Genomic DNA, 15,669 nt, shown 5'->3' with positions numbered 1-15,669 from the left:
CAAATCATGGAATGTTGCTATGTGCCAGGCACTGGCACTGTTCTAGGCATTGGGGCTATGGCAGTTAAGATACACAAAGATCCTGCTCTATGGCCTTAAGAGCCAACTTGTTTGGGAATGAGGTTATCCAAAAATACAGTGTGCGTGTGGTTGGGGGAGAGCCTCATACAATTTGCTTTTGGTAGAATCAGACCTTTTGCCTTCCTACTTCTTGATATTACAATTAATGTACTTTTCACATAGGCTCACTCTAATGAGGTAGTGGGGTCCCTGAATAGCAGAAGTAGATGGGATACTAAATCAAACTGAATTAGGAGGTCCAAATCCTGCTTAATCAAGATCAACAAAGAAGACGGTGGCCTACCTCAAGGGTTCATCACCCATCACCATGTCTATTCTGGGAGAGGATAAGCCTGTAATCACTTAGGGAATCAGTTCCAGAATGGGAGGTTGAGGGTGTGATAGACCCTTGCACAAGAGTTGGTATTTACCCTGTGAGGATGATGCTACTGACTTGCATTCTGTATACTCAGGTATTGAAAATAACTTTTAGGATACAGTGTTTCATCTGGTGACATTTAATTTGATACTTTGAAATTGAAATTCTGTAAAAGGGTTAAGGGTGGGAAGTAGTAAGGCAGAACTGAAGTCAGATGGTTTGAATCCCATCCATTTATGAAATGTTCACTGTAAGGTAGGTTCATCTAATAAGTGCTTTAAAATGTTAATGATAGTAAACTTTATTCACTAACATTTAGTCAGGGAGGGTTTGTTCTGGTTTATGTACATTCCCTAACCTCACAATTGCATAAGGTAGGTTAGTCTCTCCATTTCTCAGTTACGAGGCTCAAGCGACTGATCCAAAGTCCCAGTGATTGGGAGGAACTGAAGATAGGATATTTTTCCCTATATCCCAAACTTTAAAAACAAAATACTTTGATTTTTTTAAAAGTCTAAACGACATTATTGATGTTTAGGGACATAGGTAAAAATCATGAATCTTCAGTCAATAAGGCAACATATTAAGGACCTACTATTTCCTAGTGAGTGTGCTGGCCACGGTAAGCTTATAAAGCTTACAGCCTAGTCCAGGAGGGGACACACAAACTAGTAAGTAAAACAAATTACAGATTGGGAGGATTATTAGGGAAATGCTGTAATAGAAAAACGGGCCTCCACGGTAGATCAGTGGTCCGGGAAAAGACCTCTCTGAAATAAGTCAGGTTGAGAGATAAAAAGCGGCGGGCAGGGGAGGGAAGAAGAGAACGTGAGGGTGGAGGGAAAGGAGAGGCTCTGTTCCTGGCCAAGAGAACCAAAAGCAGAGGGGCGCCGAGTCGTAAAGGGATGCGTTTTGCCTGTAGTGGGAATCGGAAGCAGACCAGTATAGCTGTAGCATAGTGGTGAGGGAAAGTCTTGCTTGAGGAGAAAGGAAGTGTCCGTTTACTCGGTGCGTTTTGGCCCTGGAAAAGAGTTTGATCTCTGTGACAAGACGCTATTAAAGCGTTTTAAACGAGGAAATTATCCGATGTGATGTTTGTGTAATGTCTTGTTTCTTAATACTCTTTTCCCAAGCTAAATTGTACATACCCCCGCCTCCCTCCCTCCACGGTCGTCAAAGCAACAGACTTGGAGTGATCAATTGTGGTGGTCACTTGACCGCTTACTGAGGAGGAGGCGCGAGGTGCCGCCCAAGCTGGGCGGGGCGGGAGGGCTCCGTGAGGAGGGCGGCTCCGCCCTAGGCGTGCTCGGCCCGGGTCACTCCGCTGCAGGTCTGGGCCCTGCACCGCAGACCGGCCACGCTCCAGGTAGGCTCCTCCCCAGGTAAGCTACACCACCCTCTGCGACGTCGCCTCCGGCAGGTACCACCCCACGCTGGGGTGGTGCTAAGAGTCCAGCTCCTCCGAGTTGTCTCCGGCAGGCACGGCCCAGCAGAAGACCGTGGTAGGGCCCGCCCGCCGCGCGTGCCGCAAGCTCCGCCCAGGCTCGGCCTCCGCTCCCCGACACCTCCCCCGCGTCCTTCGCGCCGGCCGCGCCCGCACCGACGTCGCGCCCGCACGGCTTGGGGCGGAGAGGCGAGGCTTGGACGTCGGGCGAGCCCGGGCAGCGGAACTGACGCCAGCGGGTTTCCGGGGGCGGCCCCCGGGAGGTCGGCGGCGGCGCCGCAGTCGTGGAGGGGCGGTGGGAGCGTAAGCGGCCGCGGGCGACGCAAGTTCCGCACGGGGCTCTCTTTTCCTCGTCTCACGCTTCTCCTTCCTCTCGCATAGTCGCGTGCTGCCTCCCCACGGCGGCTCTTCACGACAAGAGCTTTCGGAGTGCGGTTGCTGAGGAGAAGCCATCGCCAGCTCGTCTTGGGGCCGAGTGAGGGTGCCTGTCGCACCGCGTCGCCCCCTGCGCTGCCTCCTTGCCCCCAGTGGTGGGCGCCCTTCTCGTTCGAAGCACTCCCCCCAGCTCCATGAATGGAAATCGGCTCCGCAGGTGAGCAAGTCCGAGCGGCTGGCCCAGTGGGCGGGGGTTATCCTCAGCGCATCGTCGCTCCCTCCCAACCCAGGTGCGCGAGGTGAGCGCGGTCCGGGCGGCTTCTCCTCCCGCCCCCCGCCCGGCCCCTCCTCCGCCTCCGCGCAGACCCGCCGCAGTTCCGCGGGGCCACTGAGTAGGCGAAACTGTGGGGAGGGGACACTGCTTAAAGGATTGAAGTTTGGGGTTCTCCAGGCGATATTACTCTTTTTTTTTTCCCTCGGGTCTAGAAGGGTTTGTCGTCGCTTTTGTTATTCCGATTGAAGGTGTAACGGTGTGCGCTTCCTTTAACCGGGTTGTGTATCCCAAGGAGGCACTGGGTGTCGGCTCTCTCTCATCTCTTAGGGTAGTTGTGAAGCTGCATGGAGATAACGGTGGGAATTAAGTTTGAAATAGGTGTAAGCACAACGTCAAATGCAAGATGGCATTTCGTCCATCCCCGAGTTCTCTTCTGATGTTTGTGGCAGCATGGTATGTAGTTCCCGAGGATTTCGGAAATGTCATATTGGCCCGGATTACTGCTTACGTGAGGAGGTGGATCTTAAAATTGCTGACAATATTTTTTTTCATTCCCTATTCCCTAGAGAAGCGGTTATCATATTCCTGGAAATTTGGAATTTAAAAAAACTGCTTTCTCTCCTTCGGAAAACGGCAGTCTTAAGAAAAACTGCAACATGGGCAGTACTTACCTTGAAAAAGAAAAAACACTATGATTCTGAAGTAATTAATTGAGAGATATAAAGTAGATGTTACATAATGGTTTGCTTTCCAAAAGATCATACTTAATATGTTAAATTTCTTAGTATGTTTTATCCAGACAGTAACACATTTATAAGTTAATTTTCAAAACATTGAGGTGGGGGGTGTCTTGTTACTGATGGGATCACAAGTTCTTGAATTTCAGGTCTCGTTTTGCCAGTTTGGGAGGTACTTGAATATAAGGAAAACTTAAATAAAAGAAACCAGTGACCTAATGATAATAAAGGATCTGTTGGTTAGGTTAAGGCGTTTAATTGTCAATAGAAGCAAACAGCACGAATTTGTAGGGATGGGGAGAGGGGATTACTGCAAGTTTTATTATATGAAATTTTCTCTAATCCTTTTCTCCCATTTCTCTTTTGCATGCTTCATTTTTTTGTCATATTTTCTTAAAAAGGGATTCTTTGTTTATAGATTGTGAAGAGTTTTATACTTTCATTTGTTTATCATTGATTTGTGTATTTCTGAAACTGCCCTGGCATTGTTTTTTAATTTTGTATCATACTGTTTAGTGAATATAATGATCTACGGCTATAGGTGACTTTTACATAACTGTCCTCTTGTCAAGCCTGGAAAACAAAACATGAAAGTTAAATACTTTATTAATCACCCTGAGTTTTAAAGATAGTTTTTGTTCTTGTTTTTTAGTTTTTTTCTCTTGGGTTTTTCATATGAAATTCTGCCCCAATGTATGGACAACGTCTTAGAAAATATTTCTGAAGTCCAGTCACCTAGCCAACTGGTCCAACTAGCCACGTATGATTCAGTAAATGCTCCTGTGAATTCTTGAGCTATAGATAAGTTTTACATCTTTTTGCATATGCCACTGCTGAAATATATACCCGTTTAACTATCTTCACATCTGAGGAGGTAGAATTAGATAATATCAACCATATGCTTGGCCATCTTGAAACTAAAGTTTGCTCTTCAGTGCAGTTTATACATGATTAACTGTAGTTTAATAATGAAGATAAAGTATAATATGACTCAGAATTGTCATCATCAAAAACAAAATTTTCATTCTTCCTGAGACTTATGTAATTGTTACGCTGCATTGTGAAATTGAAAGCATAGTTGGGCAAAACATGCAACTGAGTTTTAAATCAAAAATTTGACAGGTACCAGGGTGCCTGCCTGGCTTAGTTGGTGAGGCATGAGACTCTTGGTCTCAGGGTTGTGAGTTCGAGCCACACATTGGATGTGGAGATTACTTAAAAATAAAACTAAAAAAAAAAAAAAAAGAATTTGACAGGTACATATTTTGGTTTAAAATATTTCAGACATTGGCGTGCCTTGTTCGCTCAGTTGGTAGAGCATGTGATACTTGATCTCATTTGTGAGTTTGAGCCCCACCTTGGGTGTAGAGATTACTTAAAAACACTTTTTTAGACATAAATGGTCTCTGGTAGTTTGTTGAGTAAATGTTGGATCTTTGCTCCAATTTTGTTCTAAGGGTTTTTTGTGTGTGTGTGGAGATTTTTAGGTATTACCTTATGACAGGATGTTTTAAATTCTAGTTGTTGAGAAGATACATAGAAAACTTAAATTACATTGGAGGACTTGGACTTAGGATACAAATTCTATATGTGTTTCTTGGTGAATCATTCCTCACTAAAAGTTAGTATTTGTCCTCCTTTTTTGCATGGGATATTTTATTTTTTAGGGTGTCCTGTACATTGTACTGATTTAGAACTTTGTGAACTTTGATTTAACCAGAGAAGCTGGCACAGTTGGTTTTTAAATATAACAATAGTTTTGTTTCTGTGCCTATGACTCCTTGGTTAGAGGAACTTCTGATGAAACCCTGTTTTTTAGAGTTCAGTCACATTTGGACTAAAAGTATATGTTTTAATTAAGTGTCAATAGAAGCAGCAGCAATGTTCATTGAGATATCGGTTCTCCTGAGTAGCAGTGTTTTAGAACCTTACTACTCTAGTCTGTATGTTTAGGTGACGTCAGACTGTTGTTTAGGGCAGAAGGAATTGTACTCACCTACCAATGGAAGAAAAACGTTTACTGTTACTTTAAATTAATGATATGCAAAGTGATTTGATACGTTTGGTAATTGTCTTATACAGTGTTGCAGCAGTGAATAGACCATGTTTCTTAGTGATACTTTTAAGTTCATGTTTGGATCTGCAAAGTGGTTTTAAGGCTCTGCATTTCTTTACTAATAAAAATCTAGGGTCGCCTGGGTAGCTCAGTCCATTGTCTAAGTCTTTCCCAGCTCAGTCTTGGTCTCAGGGTCATGAGTTCAAGCCCCACGTTGGGCTCCACACGTGGAGCCTACTTGAAAATAATAATAAAATAATCCAGCAAAATCATTTGAGAACAAGTTCCAAAGGAAGAGAATTTGCATGTATGGAAACTAAGTTTGAATGAGATGAATAAAAGTCGTGGATTCAAAATACTAAAATATATAATGCCATTAGGTTCTCAGTTTAATGTTTAAAATAATCCTTTTTAGTCACTGTGGGATATGTTTTCTCACTTGTAGATTTTTGTCTTGAAGAAAAATTGTCAAAATGCTGCTCTGTCTGGAGGGCATGAATTTTGAACATGCAAAAGGTTTTTCTACTTGGTTGCCACTTAAATTTTAGTTTGTGCTGTTCTTGAGTGGCCACCATAACTTTTTCCTACTATTTGCTGCTCTTGACTGGCAGTGGGACTTAACAAAAATATGCAAGATTATTTTGATTTTTGTTTTAGAATTGAATTTCTCTTACAGTGATGGATTTTTTTTTCCCCTGAGGGAAAATTGAAAAGGAGGCAAGAAACAACTTTGTTCTTCTAAACAAAGCCTTAAAGGAGAAAAAGAACATATAAGTAACCCTCAAATGTAATTTGCTTAACCTGATGAAAACTTTTAAACGTTATCCATTATTCCATCACCCTGATCACTCTTTAAATTTCTAAGCCAGATTTCAAACTAGTAAATCTCTATTCAAAAGAAGAAAAAAAATTAAGGAGTTAAGTAATTTAGGAAAGCTGCTAGAATGAATGAAATCATTTCAAGATGCTACTCCCTTTTGCTCTTTTGGAAAATTTTATGTACCAAGTTGTGGATTTAAATTTAGTTTATATTCAATAATGTTTTCCAGTGGGGACATTGTATTCGTTTGGTTCTATAAGCCTGGCCTGATAGCATGCAAAGAGGCCTGGGGCCCTGTAAAGGGGACATTTCCTGGAAGAGGTCTCTGTTGTATATGGAAAAACCGTAGTTCAGAATAGAATTCTTGCTAAACTGTCATACTATTGTATTCTAGTTGAAGACTGTTTCTTCATATTATAGCCATCTTTTTTCACATAGGTTCTTATAGTCTTAAAATATTTGAGGATCTACCTGAAAGGTGAGGTAATTATTTTGTCAATTTAACAAAACATTTTCTCTAATAATACTTAAAACTAAGATCTAAAGTAATTTATAAGTTTTTTGTTTTTTGTGGTTTTTTTATAGATGGGAGAATAAGGCAAGTGATAGTTCATTTTTGGGGATGGTAAAACTAAAAATATAATTTATTTAAGAATAGTATCCTTTCTAAACCTATGTAGTCTCAGTTTGTTGGGATAAACAGCATTCACCAGACATTCCTACTTCTAAATCAGTTGTCTAGGATACCCAATAGACCCCCATCCTTGGCTCATTAACAAAACAGATGTGAGAAAGAATATTGTGTGGTTTTTCAACCATAATGGTTATGCTGTTAGGGTACATGAACAGCCTTTCTGTATTTGGAGTTTCTGTAGTTTTCTGCCATTATCTGTGTTAATATTAATAACTTTCTTTGGCTATCCATTGCTTTAAAAAAAAGTCTGTTGAGATTTAGCAAAACCATGTCACACAACTGATGTTTTCTCTTAATTTGAGCTTATTGTCATTTGATTACAATAAAAAATTATTTACATTATTCTGAAATAATAATGAAATAATTTGGAAGAATTCTTTGTTTTGAATCAGCTAGTTTTTTCCTACATTGTTTCTAAGTTGTCAGGTTCTTGAGAAGTCAGAAGGTATCTACAATATAAACATGGGATATTTTTATGTTTTTCATTTGTGGAAGAAATTTTTCAAGAAAATGTTCTCAATTGTAGGCTTATATAATACTATTTTTGAGTCGTTACCAATACTTGATATTTTAACTGATTTCTAAATCATCTAACAAAAGAAGTTCATTAGTGTATCTGAAATTTTTTTTTTACAGGTAAGTCCAAACTTTATTTAAAACTACATCTTAAATTTAACTATACCAAACATCACAAGGGGCGGAAAAAAAATGACAAAAAAAAGGAAAGAAAGAAGAAAAACAAACAACCCCACATGTATCTGATTTTTTAAAAAAGGTTAAAGAATAGATTGCAAAATGGGCTTATACCTTAGCAATGAATTTTTCTTTTTTTTCCTTAAAAGAAACTTCTGGTTTCTAAATTAAGACTTGATTTCTGTCCGTATATTTAACGTAAAAGTGGCATTCCTCTAAAATTACTCAAAAATTTTCTAAATTTTTTGCTTGGCTGATCACAGTTTTTCAGAAGCTACCCAACCTTTAATTATGAAATAAATCTCAAGGCATTTCCATAGTGCAGGACATACTTGGGTAATGTGCTCTCTTGTTTTCAAGGGGCAAAATGCCTTTTTAACAGTTCTTCAGTACTGCCATCTGAGCAATTTTACCCTCAGCAGGCTGAATTTCTACAAGTGATTATTTAGCTATAGTGAAATAATAAATGTAATATGGTAATAAGTGCACTGTTTGTACAGGTTCATTGAATGAATAGGTAGAATTAGTAGGTGGGGGGTTACCAAAATCTCATGCTAATGTTTACTGCTTAGCCTTTTGTGGGTTTATGTAGTAAACAGGCATTTTATTATGTCGAAATTTGAAGCCAACACAATACATTTTTCTAAAACAAATCTAAATTTTTCCTGGGTATAAAAATATTTATTTATTATTTTAAAGAAGCAAATAATACAGGAAAGTCTAAAATAGGAAGTGAAGGGGCACCTGGGAGGCGCAGTGGGTTGAGCCTCTGACTCTTGGTTTCGGCTCAGGTCATGATCTCAAGGTTATGAGATTGAACCCTGCGATGGGCTCCTCACTCGGTGGAGCCTGCTTGTGACTTTCTCCCTCTCTGCCCTTCCCCTTGTGCGCTCTCACTCTCTCTCGAATAAATGGATAAATCTTCAAAAAAAAAAAAAAAAAGAGTAATATCTCATCCCTTGGATAAAACCATTGCACTGGGAGCACTGGGTGTTATATGCAAACAATGAATCATGGAACACTGCATCAAAAACTAATGATGTAATGTATGGTGATTAACATAACATAATAAAATAAAATTTTGGGGGGAGAAAAAAACCATTGCTTATTTTTTTCTTGTATATCTTCCCAGACATCCATCCATCTCTCCATCCACCATATTAATTGTTTTTAACCTGTTTTTTCTACTCCGTAATGTGTCCTGGACATTTTTTTCCATAATAATACTTATATTTTTACAGCAATGTGATAGTCTATACTCAGTACATATTTAATCAGTCTCATTGATGGTGGGTTAGGTTTCTTTCTTTTTTGTTTTTCATTATAAATAAGACTTTGGTAAGTATCCTAATATATATGTTTGTATAGTGGTCCAGTGATTGCTTTAGGATAAATTCTTGGAAGTAGAATTATTGAAACAAGATGTATTATTCCATGAACATTGAAGCAGAAGTTCCCAGTGAAAATCCATTATTTTCATAATAGGCTCTAGTATAAGCTGTGGTTGATTTATTCACTGTTTTTCATCATTCGCATTTGCTGTAGGCTGTTATTTAGCTTTGGACTCAAAACTAGTACATGTTAGACTGTTAGGTCAGTGAACAACATACACACAAATATCCTTTGAACATGTATTGTTTTATTTTTGAGGTTTAATGTGGTTAGTTGATATTGGCCAGTACTTCCTATAACTACTAAAAGAAACATTTGAAGTGGAGAGAAGTTCCAGATAGTGCTTTGTATTTCTGTGTAATTATATCTCCAAATCTAGTGGGCAATATATGTATTTGTTAAAAAACTGAAATGTGTTTCACTGGAAGTATAATTTGTTGTAAGCAAATATATTGCTTCATTAATTTACATTAAAATATTTTTTGGATACTTGATGATTTTATAATAACTGTAGAGTTTGTTACATTCTTATTCATGAAACAGTTTTGGTTTTTTGCCAGTTTGTATAAATAGCACCCGGCAAAATAATGGAAAAATTGGCAGTGTGATATAGTATATAAAGCATGGGTTGTAGAGACAAATCCTGGCTCTCAAATTAACTGACTTGATAATGATGTGTCATTGTAGATTCAGTGATTGTAACAAATATACCACTCTGATGTGGGGATGTTGATTGGGAGGCTTATGGGTATGTGTGGGCAGGAGGCATATGGGCAATCTACCATCTGCTTGATTTTGCTGTGAACCTAAAATTGCTGTAAAAAATGAAGTCTAGGGGTGCCTGGGTGGCACAGTTGGTTGGGCATTGTACTCTTGATTTTGGCTCAGGTCGTGAGATGGAGCCCCACATCAGGCTCTGTGCTCAGCGCAGAGGTGGCCTCAGAGATTCTGTTCTCTCCCTCCCCCTCTGCTCCTCCCCCTGCTTGTGTACACACATGTGCATGCTCTCTCTCTCTCTCTCAAATATATACAAATATATTTTTTTAAAAGTCTATTAAAAAAGTTAACTGTGACTTTCGGCTGTACATTTAATCTTCCTTAACATTAATTTCCTTGTCTGTACAATGGGATGGTAAAAAGAGTTTAAGTATGCAAAGGAAATGGCACTTCTTTTCTTCCTATTTTTGGAGACTTATTTTATAGAGAATTGAGGATGTATACAAATAGGTAGAATTATGTAATAAACTACCATGTACCCATCACCCAAACCCAGCAATCATCAATCCACATCCAATGGTGTCCCTTCTAATTTCCCATCCCTTGTATTTTTTTGAAGCATATTCTACCCATAATACTATTACATTCATAAATATCTACTAAGTATTTACAGAAGATACAGGCTTTTAAAATAAACCATAGTACCATTATCCCAGCAAAATAATAATAATCTGTATCAAATATCTAGTCAGTGTTCAAATTCCTACTTGTCTCAGCTATACTTTTTTTTTTTCACTTGTTAGCATTTAATGAACCTCCCCCAAACGTGTCTTCAAGCTACTGGAACGCAGGCGCACCCCGACACCCTTAATCTTCTCCTCTGCTCTTCTGCTGAAGAATTTGGCCTTCACGATGACAGGCTGTTTTGGGAGTTTTCACTTTCCCAAAACTTTGTAGTAGCCTGATCGCACCACATCAATGATAGGAGCAGCTCCAGTCTTGTTTTTGGCGGCATTTACCCGTGTCTACTCACTGACCAAGGTCCACAGTTTATCAAGGTTGACAGTTGGGCAGAAGCTCTGGTTCCTCTTTAAGTGGTAATGTCTCATACCAACTTTTCCAAAGTAACCTGGGTGATAATTTGTCGAAGTTGATCCTGTGGTGATGCATGCCACCAGCATTACCCCAGCCTCCTGGGTGCTTCTGGTGCTTGCCGATGCGGCCATGGCCGTGGCTCACTTGGCCCTGAAGTTTCTGGGTCTTCCTTAGTCTGGATAGCATGTCGGCAGCTCAGACGGAAAAGCTCAGCTATACTTTTTTTTAAAAAGTTTGCCTTTTATTTATTTTTTTCATTTTTGAGTTCGGATCCAAGTAAGTTTCACAGATTGTGATTGTCTTTTTTAAATTCCAGTATAATTAATGTACAGTGTTATATTAGTTTCATGTGTGCAATATAGTGATTCAACAATCTATACATTACTCAATGCTCATCATGATAAGTGTACTCCTAACCCCCTTCACCTATTTCACCCATCCCCCACCCTCCTCCCCTCTCTTAACCACCAGTTTGTTTCCTATATTTAGGAGTCTGTTTTTTTTCTCTTTTTTTCTTTTGTTTTGTTTTGTTTCTTAAATTCCATGTATGTGTGAAATATGGCATTTGTCTTTCTCTGACCTGTTTCACTTAGCATTATACTCTCTAGATCCATCCATGTTGTTGCAAATGGCAAGATTTCATTCTTTTTTATGTCTTAGTAATATTCCATTGCAATGGCGTGTGTGTGTACACATACCACCTCTTTTTTATCCATTCGTGATTGATATGTCTTTTAAGTGTCTTTTAATCTATAAGTTTTCTATCCTTCCCTCCCCCACCCCCCCCATGTAGTTTATGGATTGTTTGTCCTTTTAAACTTATCACAGTCTGGATTTTGCTGGTTTCATCTTCATTGTGTAATTTAACATGTTCCTTTCAATTTACTGTTAATTGCTAGGACCTAAAGTCTTGATCATGTTCAGGGCATTCTTTTTTTTTTTTTTTTTAAGATTTTATTTATTTATTTGACAGAGACACAACGAGAGAGGGAACACAAGCAGGGGGAGTGGGAGAAGGAGAAACAGGCTTCCCGCGGGCATTCTTTTTGAACTTACTCCAGTCAATTTTTGGTTCCCATCGCTTTGCTGGAATTGCTCTTATCAAGGTCAACACAGAGTTTGCTAAACCCAGTAGTCAATTCCCAAATCTTCATTTTATTTGACTTCATTTGATTAAATTGCTTACTTCTTGAAACACTTTTTTTTAGATTTATTTATTTAATTTTTAGAGAGAGAAAGCACAAGCAGGGGGAGAGGGAGAGAAAATCTCAAGCAGACTCTGCACTGAGTGTGTAGCCCGACACAGGACTCAGTCTCATGACCCTGAGATCACAACCTGAGCTGAAACCAAGATTTGCATACTTAACTGACTGCACCACCCAGGTGCCCTGAAACTTTTTTCCGTTTCTTCCTGGGTACCACTCTCTCCAGGTTCTCCTCAACCTTACTGGATATCACTTTTCTGCCTCCTTTGCTATGCCCTCTTCATTTCCCCAGTCTCTAAACATTGGGAATATTCCAGGGCTTAGTGTTCTTCTGTATCTTACCACAGTTTGGGTAATCTCTAGTCCAGTGGTTTCAAACACCATTACTATGCCAAGGACAGTCACATTTATTTCTCTAGCCTGGACCTCTCCCTTGAACTTTATACCAGCCAACTGCTTGCTAGACACCTCGTTGTATAAACACATCAAACTTAGCATGTCCTAAAAATTCTCTTGATTTCCTCTCCAAACTTGCTCCAGTCACTGAGTCTTCTTAACTCAGTAAATGACACTTCCATTCTTTTAGTTGCTTAGACCAAAAAACAAAACCAAACCAAAACAACCCTTGAGAGCTCTTTTCTCTCAAACCGCACGCCTAATGCATTAGCAGTTCCCTCAGGTCTACCTTGTAAATATTTTCCACATTAGCATTATTCCCCAACTGCTACCACCTCACCCCTAGCCAACATTATCCTTTGCTTGGACAATTAAGTAGCCTACTAACTGGTCTCTTTGCTTGTACCTTTACGTATAGTTTCTTCATGCAGCAGCCAGAGTGATTGTTTTAAAAATAAATTCAAGTCAGATCATAATGCTTCTTGACCCTTTGTTGATTTCTTATGTCTCAGAATACAATCCAAAGACGACCTCATGGTTTTCAAATCCTGTATGATCTGATTTCCCATTCTCTCTCTGACCTCATCTCTTATTCTCTTGCTCACTGTGCTTCAGGCATAGTGATTTCTTTGCTGTTCAACAAGCAAGCTTCTGCTTTTTCCTTTATTCTTCGGTGTATATACTTGACTGTGTTGGGCTACACACTCAGTGCAGAGTCTGCTGGAATGTTCTTCCAGATGTCCACATGACTCTTTTTCTCACTTCCTCCGTTTTCTGCCAACTTGTCACCCTTCTAAAGAGGCCTTCTTTGACAAACCCATCAAATAATTACCTATTCTGTTCCAACCCCCACTTTCTATCCCCTTAACATATTTTATTTTATTTATGGGGGGGGGGCTGTGAGGGGCAGAGGGAGAGGGGAAGAGAGGATTTTAAGTAGGTTCCATGTCCAGCGCAGAGCTTGATGCAGGGCTCTGTCCCACAACCCTGAGATTACCTGAGCCAAAATCAAGAGTCAGATGCTTAAGTGACCGAGCCACCTAGGCGCCCCGTCCCCTTAATGTATTTTATTTTTCTTTATAGCACTTAGTCCTACCTGACTAGCAAAAAAGAAGTACAATCTAATCTGCCTATCCAACCCTTCCATAAAGCTTCATGAAGAGCAGCTCTTTATTAATATTATTAAAATTACTGTTCATGGGCGCCTGGGTGGCTCAGTTGGTTAAGCGACTGCCTTCGGCTCAGGTCATGATCCTGGAGTCCCGGGATCGAGTCCCACATCAGGCTTCCTGCTCAGCAGGGAGTCTGCTTCTCCCTCTGGCCCTCTTCCCTCTTGTGCTTTCTATCTCTCATTCTCTCTCTCTCTCTCTCAAATAAATAAATAAAATCTTTAAAAAAAAATAAAATTATTCTTCACCTGAACCTCCAGCTTGACAGTTGGAGGCAATGATTTGTTGAACAAATTAATGAGTCAATGAATGAATGACTTAATAAATGATAGACTTTCAGCAGATGTTAGTTTGTAGTAGCGTAGTAGTATAATGGTGTTGTGTAATGGTAGGCTCTGAATCAGATCGACTATTTGCAAATCCTGGCTTTGCCACTTTTTAACTGTGATAATGGTTTTTAATCTCCCTATGCCTCAGTTTTCTCATTATAATATAGTATCTGCCTCAAAAGTTATGTTGCAAGAAATCACATAATATATTTCTAGTATTTAATAATAAAAGTAGGGGTGCCTGGGTGGCTCAGTCAGTTAAGTGCCAGACTCTTGATTTCTGCTCAGGTTGTGATCTCAGGGTCATGGGGATTGAGCCCCACCTGGGGCTCTTGCTCAGCAGGGAGTCTGCTTGAGATTCTTTCCCTCTCCCTCTTCTCTCTCTACCTCCCGCTCATGCACATGTGCTCTCTCTCTCTAAAATAAATAAATCTTTAAAAAAATATTTAACAGTAAATGTAGCTATTGTTAATGTTAACTTGCCTTAAGTATTAAGATGGAATATCCCTCCCAATATATTAGGAACTACTTAAAGCAAATAACTGTGACTTACTAATTAATCTATGTATCTGTAAAAACTTGAACATAATAATTGTTCAGTAAATATTTAAAGTAGATAAATGACCTTTTATGTTTTTTATTTTCTTCTAAGTTTTATTTATTTAAGTGATCTCTACACCCAACACGGGGCTCAAACTTATGACCCTGCGATCAAGAGCTGTATGCTCCTCTGACTGAGGCAGCCAGGTGTCCCTGTGTTTTTGGTTTTTTTAAAAAATATCTATGGGGGCAGTGAGTTTCATAAGAGAATGGGGTGTATAGGAAGAGTAAAATACTATTTTTAAGCCAATCTTGATAGTAATCACTTGTAAATAAAATAGCAGAAAGTTATTTTTTAACACATAAACGTATTTTAAAATTGTAATGCCTAATGCTAGAGAGGGTAAGAGAGAGAGATCTAGTGATAATAATGTGTTCACTTGCTAGTTTGGCAGTAAATATCAAGAGTCAGAAACACATTTTTGTTCCTACCCTTTGATTTGGTAAGTCTACTTCTGAAATTGATATGAAGGGGAAAAAAGTTCTGTATACTGTTTCCCTCTCTACCTCCCTTCATATACTAGGTGCTTAATTCAGGGAAGTGCACTTAGTGTATTGTGTGACCTGTTGTAGATGCTTGTTAGTATTTGTTAAAGAACTGTTTTTTTTTTATTAACTTAAAGCCAAGCACATCTAGAATGCATAGATTTTTGTTTTAAGATTTTATTTATTTCACAGAGAGAGAGGGAGTGTGTGAGCGCACAAGCAGTAGGAGCGGCAGGCAGAGGGAGAAGGAGAAGCAGGCTCCCCACTGAGCAAGGAGCCCGATGTGGGGCTCGATCCCAGAACCCTGGGATCATGACCTGAGCTGAAAGTAGACGCCTAACCGACTAAGCTACCCAGGCACCCCTAGAATATATAGTTTTATGTCATTTTTAAAATAAGACAGCTGAACATACCTCAACATAATAAAGGCCATACATGATAAGGCCACAGCCAATATCATATTCAGCAGTGAAAAGTTTTCCTCTAAGGTCAGGAACAAGACAAGGACGCTGACCCTTGCCACTTTCATTCAACATGGTACTAGAAGTACTAGACAGAACAATTAGGCAAGAAGAAGAAATAAAAGACATCCCAATCTGAAAGGGAGAAGTAAAGTTGTCACTATGGGCAAATGACATATATAGAAAACCTGAAAGACTCCACCAAAACACTGTCAGATCTCATAAATGAATTCAATAAAGTTGCAGGATATAAAATCAATATACAAAAAATTTGTTATATTTTTGTA

At 39.3% G+C, this 15,669-nt stretch overlaps 1 protein-coding gene across 2 annotated transcripts in view; it reads left to right on the top strand.

Annotated features, from left to right (window-relative positions):
• Window positions 1–1,708: 1,708 nt before the first annotated feature.
• Window positions 1,709–15,669, top strand: part of AGO3 (argonaute RISC catalytic component 3) — a 134,344-nt gene continuing 120,383 nt past the window's right edge. Inside the window, exons 1-2 of one of the 2 annotated variants that reach the window (XM_073902917.1) lie at window positions 1,709–1,821; window positions 2,265–2,475. In XM_073902917.1, coding sequence (XP_073759018.1) covers window positions 2,457–2,475 — 19 coding nt within the window. In that variant the 5' untranslated portion in view covers window positions 1,709–1,821; window positions 2,265–2,456. Of the gene's footprint in view, window positions 1,822–1,847; window positions 2,476–15,669 lie in introns of those variants that run through there. The other variant, XM_025856675.2, reaches the window with a different exon arrangement.

The sequence above is a fragment of the Callorhinus ursinus genome, unplaced genomic scaffold, assembly GCF_003265705.2.
Source record: "Callorhinus ursinus isolate GAN/ISIS: 27379988/994484 unplaced genomic scaffold, GSC_fseal_2.0 scaffold18, whole genome shotgun sequence".
Lineage (NCBI taxonomy): Eukaryota > Metazoa > Chordata > Mammalia > Carnivora > Otariidae > Callorhinus > Callorhinus ursinus.
Note: the sequence above shows the minus strand (reverse complement) of the source record. Positions and strands in the feature narration are given on the sequence as shown.